Source organism: Dendropsophus ebraccatus, chromosome 1 (assembly GCF_027789765.1).
Source record: "Dendropsophus ebraccatus isolate aDenEbr1 chromosome 1, aDenEbr1.pat, whole genome shotgun sequence".
NCBI classification, from domain to species: domain Eukaryota; kingdom Metazoa; phylum Chordata; class Amphibia; order Anura; family Hylidae; genus Dendropsophus; species Dendropsophus ebraccatus.
In genome coordinates, this window is record NC_091454.1 from 109,906,102 (window position 1) to 109,925,448 (window position 19,347).

Here is a 19,347-nt window from a genome sequence, read left to right on the forward strand (position 1 = left end):
TATACACTAATCCTCTGCTTCTCAACACAATCAGCACAGTTTGCATACAGTACATTGGGATCAAAGTGTATAGCCCCAAACTCTACTTCACAGTTTCTGATGGATAAGCCCACCTTATGCTTCCAGCTCCCATTAGTCTGCTGGCTGGGAGCATAATAAGAGTTTGTCTGCTCCCACTGGTGCGCTGTGTGGCGGCCGGTTGCTCCCTCTATGGGCGTTGGTGTTGTGTGGTGGTCACTGTCCAGTGTTACTTAGATACTTACTTGTTATTTAGATTACGAAGTTGCTCAAGACAGGGACCGTGAAGTGGTGTGTGGGCTTATACATTTGATCAAAATGTAAACTAACATGAGATTAGTTTTAATTGTACTGAGATACAGTGAATCAGTGTAAGGCATGTGGATGTAAGGCCATGTTTGTTTTTTCTCTTTACAGAATGAGGCCACCATCACACAATGTCTTCGGCCGTTTGACATCATCTTGTGCACAAATAATGGCTGTTATTTCAAAACAATGACCATTATTTGTACAATACAGAAATAACATCTGTTATTTGGGTACAAAATAACAACCATCCAAAAAAAAGTCAATTAAATGGCAAAAAAAGACATTGTGTGGTTGTGGCCTTACTTTAATCTATAGAGGTCTGGGTTTACACACAGTAAAATAAAAGCAAAATATGTCTGGGAGATAAAGAAAAAAAGGCTGTTTTTCCTATCTAATAATGTGCTGCTACATTAAAGGACAACTCTGGCGAGACCTAAAAGAAACAAAAAAACACACACACTTCATACTCGCTGTCCCTCCGTCTGCCACTTGAATCTCCCGCCGGCCGCGACTCCATCACCTCTGGCCGGCATCTTCGGAACTCCCTCACTTACGGGTTCAAGTGAAGTGAACGGGAGAGAAAAGGCTGCTGATGCGCAAGTGCACCAGCAGCCTTTTCATGTCCCATTCACTTTACCAGAAGACGCCGAAGAGGAGGAAGACCTGGCCTGCACCCTGCTGTGACGACATTGACGCCCAGGAGAAGAGGACGGGGTTGACTGTAATAGGGTTAATAGGGTATGTATGCTTTATTTTACTTCTGGAGGGGGGTGTCGGGGGTCAGAAAGGGGGGGGGGGACGGGGCCACACAGCTTATTTGCCATTAAATTCTATGGAAAACAGCCCTCTGTGCACACATGATAAACAAAATATGCGAACACAGCCATTTTTCTATAGTACATTATTAGATAAGAAATACTGCCATATTTTTTTTTAATTTTTTAAAAATTAATAATAGTTTTTGGCTATGTTCCCACAACATCTTTTTTGGTTAAAAAAAAAATTAAATACATTTTTTCATAATGGCAGCCATGAATAATTATCAAAATAATTATATATGGCCCCAATGATAAAATAATGGGCGTTAATTTGAAAACAAAGGCCGCTATTTCATTTAAAAAGACGTTTTGGGAACATGTCCTCAAAGTCAAAGACAGGTATTATTGTAGATAATCAGGACTTACCCTTTCTGCTGATTGTGCTGTTCCAAAAAATATTGGAATAAAAGCTAACCAAATGATGCAGGTTGTGTACATTGTAAATCCGATGGGTTTGGCTTCATTGAAGGTTTCTGGCACTCCTCTAGTTTTAATAGCATAAATAGTACATGTAACCATCAGTAGAATACTGTATCCCAAGGAACAAATTAAAGAAAGTTCTGAAATGTCACACTTTAGAACGCCTCGGGCATTTTCTGGGTCCGGTGTTCTTTGCTCTCCATAGTCTACAATGATATGGGGGGGATCCACTACAAACCATATAAAAACTCCAAGCAATTGAACAGATATAAGACTGAAAGTAATGACCAACTGTGAAGCTGGGCTTATACACTTTGGGGCAGTCACGGATTTCTTTCCCTGTTCAAATATTCGATGAATCCTGTTGGTTTTTGTGAGCAATGCAGCATAGCTGAAACACATGCCGAGCCCCAGGAATATACGTCTCAGAGAACAAACGATTAAATCTGGAGTTCCAATCATTAAAAATGTGATGGCATAACACAAAAAAATCCCAGTCAGTAACACATAGCTAAGCTCACGCCCAGATGCTCTCACAATGGGTGTATCATTGTATCGCACAAATGTGACGATTACAAATGTTGTTGCCACTATTCCCATAATGGCTATAAAGACAGGAACAACAGCCCAAGGAGAGTGCCATTCAAGTTTGATAATAGGGATTAGTGTGCAGCCAGTGCGGTTTGTATTTGGTTTTTGATCTAAAGGACATAGATCACAGGTCAGTTCGTCTGCCTGGTAATGATAACCTTCACATCTCTCACAATTCCAGCAGCAAGGGACTCCTTTTACAGTTTTCTTTCTTTCTCCAGGTTTGCATGGCAGGCTACAAACAGATGCTGGCTGTGTATGTTCCCTGCTTGTCCACTGCATATCTTCTACCTGTAAGAATAAAACATTTGTAAGTATGGCCTCCAATTTATTCACATTCCTTATATTAAAATGTAATGAATAAATCATCCAGTAAATAAAGGTTAGCCCAAACTCATAAAATCTACTAATTTATTCATTATATGGTTATTGATAACATTTTTACCAATTATTGTATGTGACTTTTTGATCGCTTCTTTCCCCCAGTTTTTTTGTTTAAGGGGGGGGGGGGGCATATTGGTTGTAAGAATAAACACATTTAGCCCATCTACACTCAGCAAAACTAAAGTAAAAAGAATAGCCCCTAAAACCTTGAAGTGTCCATTTCATGTTAACTACAGCACAGCGGTCCCTCAAGATACAATGGCCCTCGATTACAATATTTTTAACATACTATGCTCTTTTCTGAACCATTGTACAATGCTATAGACAGTCCAGATCCATTATTGGCTGGAAGATCTAACCAGATTTAGAATTTCACTGGTAAACCCCCTGGTACATACATTGAAGAAGCTCATGTCTATAACAAGTGACTTACAGCTTCCAGCAGCTCTTTCTGGCTTTCATGTGCAATGGCTGGCTTTAGGTGTATTAGCTATCTACTTATTTTTCTTTATTTTTCATTTTTTGCTATTTTGGAGTTACATTTTGGGCACTTTAAAATCAATTACTAGTTTTACATAGAGTTTTGATCTCAGGTATACAATGTTTTCAACTTGCAATATTTGTCCTGGAACCAATAAATATTTTAAGATTGTACATGGCAGTCTCAAACAATGTACAGTACCATAATAATATAGCATTTTTTTTCTGAAAACAAATCTGGCAAACATTATTAAACTCCAGAAATGTATCTATAAATGATGACCAACAAGTGGATTCCATTATGGTCTTAATAGTAGACCTACACTGCTGCTTATCACTATACCACAATGTACATGGAGAATGCACAAAGCTCCAACAATTTTTTGCCCATAAAATTCTATAAACCAGAATTAAATAACATAATGCGTGGTTGGGTGCCTTTTCTCTACTTATAAACCTGTCAGTTTCCAAGAGATAATCAGGCTGTATTTACTACATGGAACCTACATCAGACAAGACACGAGCGATTAATTTACGTATAAACTCAATTGGATTTGCACTCTTATTACATAATAAATAGAATAAGGATCTTACCTTTTATGTACTACTTAAAACATCAGTTTGTTTTGATGTAGCCATTTTTAACAGAAAAAAATTGAAAAATCAATAGCACCATGATTACGACTTGACTATAATTAAACTTATAGATACCACATCTATGAAACAGCTGATTAGTTGCTCTTAGTGTTTATGACTGAATAGTTGTATTATGTTCCAATATTCTCAGCGTAACACAAGTATTGTAAATAAAAAAAGGTTTTTTGTAATACAAACTCACTTAAAATCTTCTTTTAAATATACAATTTATTTAATTTTATTTATAGTCAGGAGACTGTAAGTACCAGTTGTATCACAACCAAAGATGAACTAAGATTCAGAACTACATTAGACTTTGGACCTAGTAAACAGAAGCACTGATAAGATGAATCAGTTAGGAGAAAGAGCTGAAGCTAGTGCAGTGAAATGCTTGAGAAGGCTATGTTTAACTCATAGGAAAACTCCTATGGATCTGAGACAGAAATTAAAGGAATACCATTGGATGAGTGGGTTACAGTACCAGGACAGGTTATCAAGCTTGGGATTGTTTAGTTTAGAAATAAGAGGTCTTGGGGCGATCTGATCACAATGTACAAATATATGAATGGACAGTACAGAGATCTTTGTAGTGATCTTTTTACAACTAGGCATATAACCATGACAAGGGGGCATCCTCTTCATTCAGAGGAAAAAAGGTTTCACCACCAGCACAGACGCGGATTCTTTACTGTACGAGGAGTGATATGTGGAACTCTCTGGCACATGATGTTGTCATGGCTGATTCATTAAATAAGTTCAAGGGAGGCCTGGATGCTTTTCTTGAAAAATATAATATTACAAGTTATGCGCATTAGATATAACGTGAGAAGACGTTGATCCAGGGATTATTCTGATTGCCTTTACAATCTGGAAGGATTTTTTTTGCTCCCTGTGATGGGGCAATTGTCATCTGCCTCATATAGGTTTTTGCATTCCTCTGGATCAACACATTAGGGTTTCTGTATGTTAAACTTGATGGACTATGCTACTATATTATTATATAGTTTTTTTCATAGTTTTGGACACAGATACCTACTAGACTACATTCAGTATATCTGACAAAAAAATCAAAGTAAAGGAAAGAAAATTGCTGTTTCCAGAAGGAGAAAATGACATATTTTATACTAACCCTCAGAGGAGTGATGTGTACAGAAGTATCACACTATAATCCTTAAAAAAATAATAGGAATTTGGTGTATATGCCTTGCTTGCTAAATTCATTGCTTAATTAATAAATTAAATGATTTGATTGATCAGTGGAATTAATGTGATTATTATTTATGGAGTCAGGAAGATATCTTTTCCCAGTGTGAGGTTAAACTGGTTTCAGCTTTGATTAGATTATTATTGAACCTTCCTAGGCTGCGGCAAATTTGACATTTCGGCAACATTTTATGAATCTTTACATCTTATGATCTTTGCTAACTATCTAATTATATAATGTCAGACTGTGTAAATTATGTTAAGTAAGCTTAATATATATTTTACAGTGCAGGAATTCTTTACTATGGGAAAAAAAATAACAAAACAACATATATATATATATATATATATATATATATATATGTGTGTACTGTATGTCAGCTGACCTACATGTTGTGGAAAAAACAGGAAAAAACATCGATATCCATAAAATAACACCTCAAAACATGTGTTTTAGAGACAAGTTTCTTAGACTAAGCCTGTCTCTGAAATGCGTCCGTTATTCAATACATTGTGTGCATTGATCTCCCGTCTTTCGTTAAATCGCGGTAATAACAGACATTTTTTAAATCACAAAAGCTGATTTCATATTGCACGATAAATACACTTTAAGCATCTGCAAGACTCTGTGGAAATAACTATCTCCCTAAATACAGCAATTGGGTGGCTAGATTTACTTCCATGAATTATTATTCCCACCCAGCTACTCCAATGAGCGCGACCCGTTAACAGTTACCACACCTAAACACAATTGCTATACCTTGCTATTACTATAGATGCTATTAAAATTATATATATACACAATATGCAAATATGGTACTGTATTAATCCCTTCAGTCTACAGATTATCTTATTACAGGTGCTTAAATAAGATTAAAGGCAGAAAGTCTAATGCTTGCATAAAAATTCTATATGGTATTCAAGATTATGAAAAAGTTGCATATGTATTAGTAGCTTGTATTAGATCTTGTAGCTGCAATGATGTAACATTCTTTTTATCATTAGTTAGAACTTAAATATTTCTACATCCATTTACACAGGTCTGAGAATAATTTTTTTTAGTGAATATTGCAAACTATACACAGGTGCTAAAAATAGGAGACATCTTATAATTATAGAGAATCCACAGCTCGAATAACAATAAAATGGTAAGCTTTATTCCAACGTCTTAAAACTTAGTAACCAAAAATAATAAAAACACGGTGCAGTGGGGCTGGTCAGTGTTTACGTACTGCACTTTACTGTAAAACTGACATGATATCTTTATCCTATAGGTCAGTCTGAGTACAGGGCTATGCAGTTTGTATAGCTTTTCTAATGTTTTATTATTTTTTTAACAGTAATTTTTTTTTTTTTTGCAAATATGTATGATTACAATGGCCCTGCCCTGCCACTGCCACTGATTGACTAATGGGACGTCCAGATGCCAGGAGCCCCAGAAGCAAGCTTGAGCATGGAGCAGGTACAGTATGCTCCGGCCGGTGGAGGGTTACCGGGACTGTCACTTACGTACTCACAGTGGGATGTCAATCATGCTGCTAGTATGTATTCTCATAGAAACTAACAGGCAAGGGATCCGCAACGGATTTCACTGCAAATTCACAGATTCAAATCCGCTGTGGATCCGGGATGTGTGAATCTGGCCTAAACTAAAGTGGTATGTTTAATACTAAAGGCCACGGCTATGTTCCCACACAGTATTGTTGCTTAGTATTTTGGTCAGTATTTTTAAAGCAAAACCAGGAGTGGATTGAAAACAATGGGCTGATAGCTGCATTTAAATGCTCTGTACCTGTAGTCCCTGGTGTCTAGTGGGGGGGAGATCCGTTCTTCTGGCCAAGCCGGGCCCCAGCATCGCACTGACGCTGATCCCAGCTCGGCAACACATTGCTCTGGTCTGCAGCAGGCCAGAGCAATGTATCACTGATCTCACTGATCATTGCTGTGTATATACACAACATTGATTTCTATGAGAGATCAATGCTGTGTATGTAGAAATTCCCCAAGGGGACTTCTAGTTAAAGAAAAAAGAAAGGTGAAAATGTTTTTTTATTACTAAAAAATTCCCTCCACTAAAAAAAGTCTAAATCACCCCCCTTTTCCCACTTTATAAATATAAATAAATAAACATATTAACAAACATATTTTGTATTGCTGTGTGCGTAATTGCCCTATTAAATTATCACATTCCCGATCTCGCACAGTAAATGGCGTAAACACAATAAAAGTGCAAAATTGTGCATTTTTGGTCGCATCAAATCCACTTTTAGGGTACAAACACACACGGCTTATACGCTGCGTATTTACTGCTGCGATACGCAGCAGATACGCAGCACATACGCAGCAGATTAGATCTAAATAACTGAACACAGTATCAAATCTGCTGCGTATCTGCTGCGTATCTGCTGCGTATCTGCTGGGTGTGTTTGTACCCTAATAGTGCTTTACATTTGACCATCATAGCAAAACATATTACAGATGAGCAGGGAAGGAGGGAATGTGGTGCCAATGGGGTCCTTCTAGGAGTACATATAAAAAATAGGTAAATCAAGAATATGCAAAGCTTTATAATTCTATGTACCCAGAGCACGATATTCTGGAGCAGTGGTGTCACACTCAAATACACAGTAGTGATACCAAACGCATAGTTTTTTGTGTTTTTTTTTTATTGTTGTGTTTCTTTATGTAACAGTATATTTTTAATAGGGAAAATAATGTAATTTTATTATTTGGTGCCGGTGGGGGTGAGAGGGAGATTTATTTTATGATGCTTTATTTTAAAAAATTTTAACTTTTACACTAGTGTTCTTTACTGTTTCTTAGTGTACATACAGTACATTTCACTACTACTGTAGTGCAGTATATTGAATGTCAGAATTATGCTAACAGGCAATATACGCAGTTTTGCCTCAGGCATGACTTTGTAGAGGCATGTCGTTGGCAGGCCTGTGGCCTTCAGAAGGTCGCAAAGAGACCGATCAGAAGCCAGACCGCGCTGATGGAGTTCTAATCAGGTGAGTAGGGCTTGTCAGGGTACCAACTTCTGTTTTAGGCGGTTTTACTTGTTTTACTTCTGTGGTCATACATTTTAAGGCTATGTTCACACTACGTAAAAGTACGGCCGTTGTTGCTGTCGGTACTTTGTGCGGTGTGGACATAGCCTTATCTTCTGTGGGATCCCAGCCGGAGCGTATACACATCGTATATGCTCTTCACGTAGTGTGAACATAGCCTTAGTATGAAAAATCTAATTCACAAATATCATTGTGGGAACCTGGTTCATTTTAGTTGACCGCGGATTTAGTTATAACAGCGGATATCAAAATAATGATCATGACAATTAATTTCGGACGTCTTTTGCAAACAGAATACGTTTTTTATTAGCTGTTCACATGCAGTTTTTCTTTTGTCACTGTTCTTTCTCTGTTTTTTACTATTAAATTCAATAGACTTTTCAATTAAGACACATCCAAAGGCCAATTAGTAACCCCAAACTAGAAAAATGTACCCACAGCCATCATTGGACTACAGGGAGGCCAGACAGCTAAATGACGTCCTTTATTTTAGACTCAAAATGACGGACATAATTTTAAACGGAACTGAAAAACATTGTGTGAACACAGCCTATGGCTATAACTGCATGGCGATGTAGTACCTGTTTGAATCTATGGCTGTAAGAGGGAAAACATGATCTGGCTTTAGTAACCAAATGCTTATTTATTCATGAAAGATGGGTAAGAAGCTTCACCCCAATTTATACCATTTAAGGTTACAGGGCTTTATAAGTGAAAAAACCAATGCCTGGGAGCATAGATCAATAGAAGCATTCCAGTGAGGAAGTGACTAGCTATTCCTCATATTAGAGTTTTAATAGAAATCAATCTCCCTGGCAGCCTAGAACATTAACTGCATTTAAAAAAAGGTAAGACTTGGGATTCATAATGAAGGAATGTAGGAATATTATTGTACACTCTGAGACGCACACCCTGAACAGGTTTGTATAAATCTATCAAAATGCTTTAATTCCAGGAGAATTATCATCTTCTTGCATCCTCTTTAAATATGCCCTTGACATCGGTCTGCTTCACATACAAATATATATCTGCATTTGTATTTATTCTTCACAGACTAAGGTTATTCTTTCTATTAAAATACAATATATATCATCACTATCTACATGGCTATATCATAGTTTGTTTCACCAGAAGGAACAGAAAAATAATATGTATGTTAAGTGCAAATGGTTTTGTCACGTTTTCTATATCTTAGAAAAATCTCAAAGCTCAGTTGCATCACATGGATATATTCCAGTATGAGGATATTCACACCTAATGTATACAGTACAATCCTCAGGCATGCATTATTAAGAATCCAATATATAAATCTTACATGATACTTGTTAACAGTATGGGAATCTTTAGGGGCAAAAAGCCATTATCTGATCTAGAGTATATACATGCCCTGGGCACTAATAGTTTGCATTCACAAAATCACTATATATTTATTGTATATTTACACATATTTATTACGTTTGAGTCCTTCATCCATTACGCATGCAATACATTCTATAATCACCTTTATCATTCCCAGCCTCTAGCATGCCACTACCAATATATATCTGTATCACTGACACAATGCCAGTTTATTGTGTAATTATTGAATTTCCCCTGACACACCTGTAGTATTAACTGAAACCCCTATTTCTTACACAAATGTCACAGGACATAGAAATCAAGATTTTCTTTAGCTTTCCACAGGAATTACAAATTATGAGGATAAAACTCAATACATTTAGCTTAACATATTGTAGTTCAAACAGATTTGTAGGCAATGGATAAGAACATCAAAGGGGTATTCAGGATATAGAAAAATTTTATAGTGCTGGGGCTGCTATAAAAAAAACACAAACTCACTTACTTCTATCCCCTGCAGCTACTTGTATAACATCTTACAGTTCCCTGCACACCGCTCTGCTTACTACTTCTGAGATGAATGGGTTTAGGCAGTCTTAGCCACGAATGGACCACGACTATTAACCGACGTGGCCCGATCAGCTGCGTCAGATAATTAACCATTCAAAAGCCCTCCCTGGTTGTCTAGTGACCAGATCTTGTGGCAGATCTGTCACACTTACAGCCCAGCCTCAGTGAAGATCTGATGCTGATGCTGGTCCTGGCATGGCCATCACTACATGCTGCCTTCAGCAGCCCCTAGTAAGCGCCGATAACATAGATCTATGCAGTACATATGTTCTCTGTTCCCACAAAGTTTAACAGCGTCTGTTGCATAGCAATGGACACTGTTAAACTGCCAGACGCGGGCCTGCATTCGGCACGTTCCTGCATCTGATACCTCTGTATCGGCTGCAGGAACGTTCTTTCTTTAAAATTGACTTGCGGGCATTCACTTTAGTGTAAAGTATGGCCGCCAGACGACTCTACATTTCGTGAACAGCTATTATTTCCGGATGCTGTTCGGTAGATAGTGTCCAGAAATAATAGGCAGGTACATTATTTTAATGCCGTTTTTAAGAACGAACGATAAAATAAAGATGGGAAAATACAGCGGATGGCATTGCATTGACTTCAATCCCATTGCTATCAACTTCAAAAACAATGATGTTTTAAATAGCCCCATAGACCGAAAAATGCAAGTGTTAATAGAATCACAATAGAGCAATTATAAACACAGTAGTAATTTTTGAAAAGCAGTCAATTAAAAGTTACATAATTGCCTAATGTTGTAATTGTACTGACTTGAGGAACATTCATAACATGTCATGCTATGTTCACACTACGTAAGTTCTGTAGTAATCACGTCCGTTGTTGCCGATTTGCAATAATAACGGCCGTGATTACTACAGAACTTATGTAGTGCTGCAGGCTGAGAGAATCCCAGCCGGAGTGTATACACATAGTATACACTCCCGCCGTGATCCCTAGCAGCGCCGCAAAAAATTACATGTCAGTTTTCTGCGGACGCAATTCACTGAAAACCAGTGTGCACTGAAAAGTCAGTGCACACAATGGAGTGTGCAGCTCCGGCCGCACGCTCCATTGTGCGCAGCGGGGAATTCGGATGTGCACCTGCAGTATTGGCCGGTATGATCTTAAGTAACACCGGCTGTTCTGTGACACCAGACTGGTCACGGAATGGAACGGAATGGCCTCAGGGTGCAAGGGGAACATATTTTATGAAAAAATTAAGCAGGTCATTGCAAAATACAATGGTGTCGCAAAAAATTTAAGTTTGTATGGGTCTGTAGAAAAATGCAAGTGCTTTTAAACACTTTTAAATGCTTTTAAACATGAGGAGGGGAAAAAAAGTGCAAACATGAATATAAGCCTGGTCTAGGATAATGGGAGTTGTGCAAATGGCCCAGGCTTGCGAGCTACTCTTTTTACGTAACTTTTGGAGTTTCATAAACAGTGTAGTTCACTGGGCTATGTCATTTGCTAAATCAAGTGCTATAGCAATAACAGCAAATTTATTTGAAAAATTTGTGGGCATCCAGACAGTTGATTTCTTACCAGCCAAATAACAGAGTGAGTTATTTCAGTTAACTGAATTATCTCTATAATTACAAAAATGACCCATTGACCATCAGAAACACTTCTTATTACAAAAAATTGTAGAATGGGTGCATTCCCTATTCCTGACTCATTTACAATAGTTTGATTTGCAATTTTGTGTAAAAAAAATACTTTTGAAAGGTGATAGTGTCAAGGTGGTATTATATATTAAGATAAAAACATCTCAATGTACCATGATTTTATATAATCCTTAATGAATATATCAGATATGCTTTTTGCTTGAGACAGCTTATGCAAGTTAAGGCCTCCACACAGTTACATTGGTTTCCTGTTTGGATGAGGAAGAGCGTTTTGAAAGCCTGCCAAAAGCCAGCACCTAAAATCCTAAAATCCTAAAATCTATATACACATTATCTATGCAGCAATATAAACTACGCACTTTTTAATATACCATATACAGTATGTCGTCTAAAGATCAAAAGTATGCAATCATGTTGTGTCAAATATATTCATGTGACTTTATAATCATCAAAAAGTATAAAAGAAAAAAGTTCCTTAAATAAAGAGGAAGTACACACAATTTTTGTGTTCAGGAGTGATTTGTATCAAGTCTCTGATTCTGATATCTGATCTCTTGACGGCCGGTACTATTCTTTTCTTTTTTGGATTAATTAGGACAGAGACAGTTAATTGAAGCAAGGCGGACTAAAAATAGGACTACCGCCTTGTCAATAGGATGATGCTAAATAGAGCTTAACATAGAAAATTGTCAGCAGAAAAAGACCACTGGGTCCATGTAGTCTGACCTTTTAGTATTTCCCTTCCTATATTCTTAGGATAGATATATATTTATCCAAGGCATAAGACTTAACTACTATATTTAAGGTAGGGGATAATGAACTTTTCTGAAAAATGGCAGAGAAACATGGGCAAATATGCCTCAGAAGGGAGGGAAAGGACAGAGGAGTGGAGACAGAATGGACCAGGAAGTGAGGATTTTCTGCAGCTTTAGGGTGTGAGTCAGGATGTACTGCAGACATGCAGCCCACTTCATGTAATAAAACCCTGTTATAAACAAGCTTAGATTATGGATAGGGATTGAACAGGGTTTAATCTTTCTAAACCAAAGTTCCCCTTACAAGACTCACAATAAGCATATAAATAGATGAATTGTATGTTGAGCAAAACATATAAGAAATAGATGATTGTAGGAGGCTAAACCTGTTGTTGGAGAACTATTTTTTAAATGTCCAGTCTTACTGTATATTCCCCTAGGTACCTTCTCTTTTCCCTGGTTTGTACTTATCATATATTGCTTGTCATTAGCGTGTTTTATCTGCTTTACATATAAAAATCTCAATAAAAATTTGAATGCGAAAAAAAAGAAATGATTTTAGGAGATGCAATTGAATTAACAGGAGTATAACATACATGCTACATTATAGTAATCCCAGACTATTTTACAAAGTCTCTCGGTATTTCAGCAGATACCAGTACATTGAACCTGAAAAGGTCACACCTGATTTTAAACACCTGATTATGTCATAGGGCATATGCAAAAAAGTTAGTTATTCACAATTGAGGAGTATGAATAAGTGTACATTCTAATGAACTGACCTATGTTTAACATGATAAGCTAGAACATTTGCGCGCACACACACACACACACACACACACACACACACATATATATATATATATATATATATATATATATATATATATAGTGGTACCTTGGTTTAACAGCGTTTTGGTTTAAGAGCTCACAGTTTTTAAAAATTGTGACCTGGTTTAAGAGCTTTGCTTTGGTTTAAGAGCTCCTTGTACTGGGTGGTAGGGCGAGTTGGGGAGGGGCATGGTCTGCATAGCGGGGTCTACAGCACTATACTCTGACCCAGGAAGTCTACCCCACCTTCCAAATCATAGCAGATCCACTTCAGGCTGGGGTTTGCATCAGAGGACAGGACTGTGGAGGTAATGTCTTCATAGTTGTAACCCCTCTCTCCCCGGACAGAGAGTGCTGCATGTATGTGCCCACATCTGTCCTGCTTATTCCTTCATGCTCCCTACAGCCTCTGTATGTCCTGTCAGTTCATGCTAAACACACCCCTTCTCCATTGCTGTCATGTGACCGTAAAGACCTCTGACAGCAGCCCTGCTTCTCTATTCTAGCCTGTTGTACTACGCTACTGCATCATGGGGATCTGCAGCTCTATCCTGTATCTACAAACTGCTGCTGTGTTTTCAGGTTTATGCAGTTACTATACATTATACTCCTCATGCTGATTGCTATACTCTACAGTAACTTATAATATCACATATTCTGCTGTTTATAAATGTTTGTTTCATTTGTTTTACATGTTATTCAGAATATAAAATCATTAGTGTGTGTGTGTGTGTGTGTGTGCAAATGTTCTAGTTTATCATGTTAAACTTAGGTCAGTTCATTAGAATGTACACTTTATCATGATTTCATGATTTATTATGATTCATACTCCCCAATTGTGAATTGAGATATCTATCTATCTGTCTGTCTGTCCGTCCGTCCATCTATCTATCTATCTGTCCATCTATCTATCTATCTATCTATCTATCTATCTATCTATCTATCTATCTATCTATCTATCTATTGTGGACATGTCACTGGTAAAGTGCTCGAGGGGATGTACATCTCACCCAGGTTGATACATAGTGTGAGATGGTGAGTCCAGGAGGCATCTGTGCTCAGCAGTGTTATGCTGCTGAGCTATTATTTATTATTGCCGGGCCTGGACTTACATGGAATGGCAGGTAGGTTTTGGTAGTGGGACTTGCCATTCCCTCCCCCTCGATCCAGTGTGGGTTTTGGGATCAGGTGAGCTCTGATCCCAATCAGCCTGACAAGGCAAAAGGTGGGCTCAGTGTACAGGTCTCTCTCTCTCAGCCAGGAGTGAACAGCCTGCATGCTGTTTGGTGAGAGCTGGGAAGACAGCCGCTGCTGGGGCCTGTTCACACCCCGCAATACTGCCGACTGAAGTGTCAGAGAGGTAACCTGCTTTTGTTAGTTAGCGCCCAGACGGGCAAGACCTTTTTTGTTTTGTTCTTGAAGCACAGTGTTGCTATATTTCTGTTACGGACTGTTTATGCTGAAAATAAACGCCAAGCTGTTGTTTTACAAGTCCAAGTCTGCTGTGAACTGTGTCCAAACACACCATCCCCCGGGAAGATCCCTACAATTGGTGCTGCGGAGCGGGCAAAACAGTTGCTAGGGGCAACGGTGTGCATCAACTTGGCTACAGCTGCGTATGTCCTGGGTGAAGGCTGCTGCTTCACTCCAAAAACAGGCAGCCGCTAAGCAGGATCAGGAGGCTGCTAACCTGCGCCATGAGCAGGCTAATAGGCAGCAACAACAGGCTCTGACAGACGCCAATCTGCGCCATGAGCAGGCTAATCGGCAGCAACAACAGGCTCAGGCAGATGCTAATCTGCGCCATGAACAGGCTCTGGCAGATGCTAATCTGCGCCACGAACAAGCGATGGCTCAACAACAGAGACTTATTGAGCACCTGATAGCAAAGCAAGAGGCGTCTGCAGGTGCTAATCCCCAGCTGGTGGCAGCAGCCGCGCCAGAGACTTTGTCTGTGAGAAGAGCTGTGCAGCGTGCGCTGCAAAAGATGACTGCTGATGACGATGTTGAGGCCTACTTAACTGTCTTTGAGCGTGTGGCTGAGCGAGAAAAGTTACCCTCCACTGAGTGGGCAGAGGTCATTGCTCCCTATTTAACAGGCGAACCTCAAAAGGCCTACTATGACCTCAGTGAGCAAGAGGTCAAGGACTATCCTCGGCTAAGAGCAGAGATACTCGCCCGACTAGGAGTTACTGCTGCTGTCCGTGCCCGGAGGGTCCGTAACTGGAGCTACAGTCTGGACAAGTCAGCGAGGTCCCAGATGTACGACCTGATTCATTTGGCAAGAAAGTGGTTGGAACCAGACACCTCTACTCCTGCCCAGATCCTAGAGAGGGTCGTGATGGATCGCTGCCTCCGCGCACTTCCGGCTGATCTGCAACGCTTGGTGGGACAAGGTGACCCTAAGAGTGCCGACGAACTTGTCAACCTTGTGGAGAGGTTCCAGGCGACCGAGGACTACCTCCGTGATGTTCCTGCAGCACAGTCACCTCCCCGGAGTGCCAGACCTGTGCCGTCAGCTGGTAAGAGACTTCCATCTATTGGGGGAGTGTGGAGGGGTGCTGATAGAGGGAAGAGCGCTCAGGAGGCGTCTCAGGGGCAAAAGACTGGGGGTGGTCCCCGGTGGCTAAGTGGCCCTAAAAAGGACTCCCTGCCAAGGAGACCAGGCCCTATCCAGTGCTGGAGATGCCATGAGACGGGACATATGGCTGCCCATTGCCCTCTTACCACTGAGCCCATGGAGTGTGACGCTAGCCGGCGTCAGTCGCTATTTGCGGAGCCGTCTTTTGTTGCAGTCACTGGACTAGAGACTGAACCACAAGTCTGCAACATTACTGTAAATGACTTCCCTGTTAAGGCGTTGCTGGACTCAGGAAGCCTTGTCACCCTGGTGCATGCCAGCCTGGTGACTGGGGACTTTGTGCCAAAAAAACATATGAGCGTGGTATGCATACATGGTGATACAAAGGTTTACCCTATAGTACTGGCTAATGTCGGGACTGAACTAGGCACGGTTCAATATGAAGTGGGTGTGGTTAAAAACCTTATGCATAATGTGATATTGGGGCGTGATTTTCCTTTGTTCTGGGCTCTATGGGGAAAACAACAATCCCCTGAAAGGAGTGAGGAGACCCCTAAGTCTATTGCATTACCCACGGTAAATGATAAAAATGTACAGGATGAAAATGATGCTTTTCCTTTGCAGGTCCTGGCTGGTGAGGAAGAGGCTCCTCCCACTGCGCAAAATGTTCCAGACTTAGAGGTGTCTAGGGATAATTTTGGTACTGCACAATTACAGGACCCCACTCTCAAAAATGCGAGAGAGCAGGTCACGGTTATGAATGGGGTACCTCAGGAACCAGAAGCTGAGAAAAAATTTCCACATTTTTCTATGATTAATGATCTCTTCTATAGAGTCACTAAGATTAATGATGAGGTGGTGGAACAGCTTCTGGTGCCTAAGTCGTACCGGCGTCAGGTACTCGACATGGCCCATAATCATGTCCTTGGGGGCCACTTGGGGACAGATAAAACACAGGAGAGAGTCCTCCAGAGGTTTTATTGGCCTGCGATTTATGCTGACATAAAAAAATACTGTGAGTCGTGCCCCACATGTCAGCTTAGCGCTCCAGTGTCGCATTTTCGCAGTCCTTTGGTCCCACTCCCCATCATAGAGGTACCTTTTGACCGGATCGCAATGGACTTGGTGGGTCCCATTGTAAAGTCGGCTAGGGGACACCAGTACATTCTAGTGGTGTTGGACTACGCGACCCGCTATCCTGAGGCTGTACCCCTAAGAAACACTACCTCTAAAACAATTGCACGGGAATTGTTTTATATGTTTTCCAGGGTGGGGATCCCCAAGGAAATCTTGACTGACCAAGGTACCCCATTTGTGTCAAAGGTAATGAAAGAGCTATGCAAACTGTTTAAAATCTCACACCTACGTACCTCTGTATATCACCCACAGACAGACGGGTTAGTGGAGAGGTTTAATAAAACCCTGAAACATATGTTAAAAAAAGTGGTGGAAAAGGATGGTCGTGATTGGGATCACTTACTACCTTACCTGATGTTTTCTATTAGGGAAGTACCCCAAGCGTCCACAGGGTTCTCTCCCTTCGAATTAGTCTATGGTCGTCACCCTAGGGGTTTGTTGGATATAGCGAAAGAGACATGGGAAAGTGAGTCCACCCCATACAAGAGTGTTATAGAGCATGTAGCACAAATGCAGGACCGTATAGCCACTGTAATGCCCCTAGTAAGGGAACACCTCCAGAGGGCGCAAGAGGGCCAAAGCAGAATTTACAATCGTTCTGCAAGAATCAGGACATTTGGCCCAGGTGACCGGGTACTCATACTTGTTCCCACGGTAGAAAGCAAATTCTTAGCAAAGTGGCAGGGTCCCTATGAAATTGTAGAGAAGATCAGTGAGGTCAACTACAAGGTACACCAACCAGGTAGAAGGAAGCCTTTCCAAGTTTATCACATAAACTTGATCAAGCCCTGGAAAGACAGGGAATCCTTGGTGGCGACAAAGCCTGTTGGTCATCTGTCACCACCAATCCCTCCGGTCAGGATTGGTGACACCCTATCAGTATCCCAGAAGCAGGAAGCTAAGGAGTTCCTGCAGAGAAATAAAGACAAGTTTTCTGACCTACCAGGGCGTACGCATCTCATTAGTCATCATATTGAAACTGAGCCTAGAAGCAGAGTAAACCTGAAGCCCTATAGGATACCAGAAGCACGGAGGGAGGCGGTATCATCCGAGGTAAAACGTATGCTTGACCTAGGAGTCATTGAGGTGTCCCAGAGCGAGTGGTCCAGCCCGATTGTGTTAATCTCAAAGCCCAATGGAACTTGGAGGTTCTGTAATGACTTTAGAAAGTTAAATGAGATCTCCAAGTTCGATGCCTACCCCATGCCCAGGGTAGATGAGTTGATAGAAAGGATGGGTAATGCCAGGTACATAACTACCCTCGATCTCACTAAGGGCTACTGGCAGATCCCACTCACTCCTAAGGCTAGAGAGAAGACTGCATTCTCCACCCCTGATGGGCTCTTCCAATACGTAGTGATGCCATTCGGGTTACATGGAGCCCCTGCCACTTTTCAGAGGTTGATGGACTTGATTCTGCGACCACATCGTGATTACTCCGCTGCCTACCTCGATGATGTGGTCATTTTTAGTCCGGATTGGGAAAGTCACCTCTGTAAGGTCCAGGCGGTGTTAGATGCCATAAGTGATGCGGGGTTAACCATCAATGCAGAGAAGTGTGCACTAGCCTTAGAGGAGGCCAAATACTTGGGCTACATTATTGGGAGGGGGTTAGTGAAACCACAACTAAATAAAATTGAGGCAATACAGAATTGGCCTCAACCCCTCACAAAGAAACAGGTCAGAGCTTTCCTGGGTATTACGGGCTATTACCGAAGGTTTGTGCCGAATTTTGCTTCAGTTGCAGCCCCACTAACTGACCTGACAAAGGGTGCGAAGTCCGCAATGGTGACATGGACTCCAGAGGCTGAGAAAGCTTTTCAAAGCCTTAAGTCTGCCTTGTGCCAACAGCCTGTGCTAGTTACCCCTGACTTTAGGCGAGAGTTTCTAGTACAGACAGATGCCTCTAACACAGGGTTAGGTGCCGTCCTCTCACAGGTCGTGAATGGCGAGGAGCACCCGGTGATGTACTTAAGCAGGAAACTGTCCCCGGCCGAGAAAAACTACGCCATAGTTGAGCGAGAATGTCTGGCAGTGAAGTGGGCCCTAGAATCCCTGAAGTACTACTTACTAGGCAGGAGGTTTAAGTTAGTGACAGACCATGCCCCCCTAACATGGATGAAATTAAACAAGGAGAAAAATGCAAGGGTGACTAGGTGGTTTCTTTCCCTCCAAAACTTTAATTTCATGGTGGAACACCGACCAGGGAAATTACAGGCAAATGCTGACGCCCTATCTAGGGTACACTGTCTGTGGGGACAAAATGCTCAGCCCTCCGGTCTGAAGAAGAGGGGGGGGATATGTGGACATGTCACTGGTAAAGTGCTCGAGGGGATGTACATCTCACCCAGGTTGATACATAGTGTGAGATGGTGAGTCCAGGAGGCATCTGTGCTCAGCAGTGTTATGCTGCTGAGCTATTATTTATTATTGCCGGGCCTGGACTTACATGGAATGGCAGGTAGGTTTTGGTAGTGGGACTTGCCATTCCCTCCCCCTCGATCCAGTGTGGGTTTTGGGATCAGGTGAGCTCTGATCCCAATCAGCCTGACAAGGCAAAAGGTGGGCTCA

The 19,347-nt window shown here is 40.8% G+C and overlaps 1 protein-coding gene across 1 annotated transcript in view; it reads right to left on the reverse strand.

The window, feature by feature from the left end:
* The window catches only part of GRM8 (glutamate metabotropic receptor 8), a 628,898-nt gene that overhangs the window by 56,661 nt on the left and 552,890 nt on the right, over nt 1-19,347 (reverse strand). Inside the window, exon 8 of the mRNA XM_069957605.1 lies at nt 1,512-2,447. Within this exon, the coding sequence (XP_069813706.1) occupies nt 1,512-2,447 (936 nt within the window). The remainder of the gene's footprint in view (nt 1-1,511; nt 2,448-19,347) is intronic.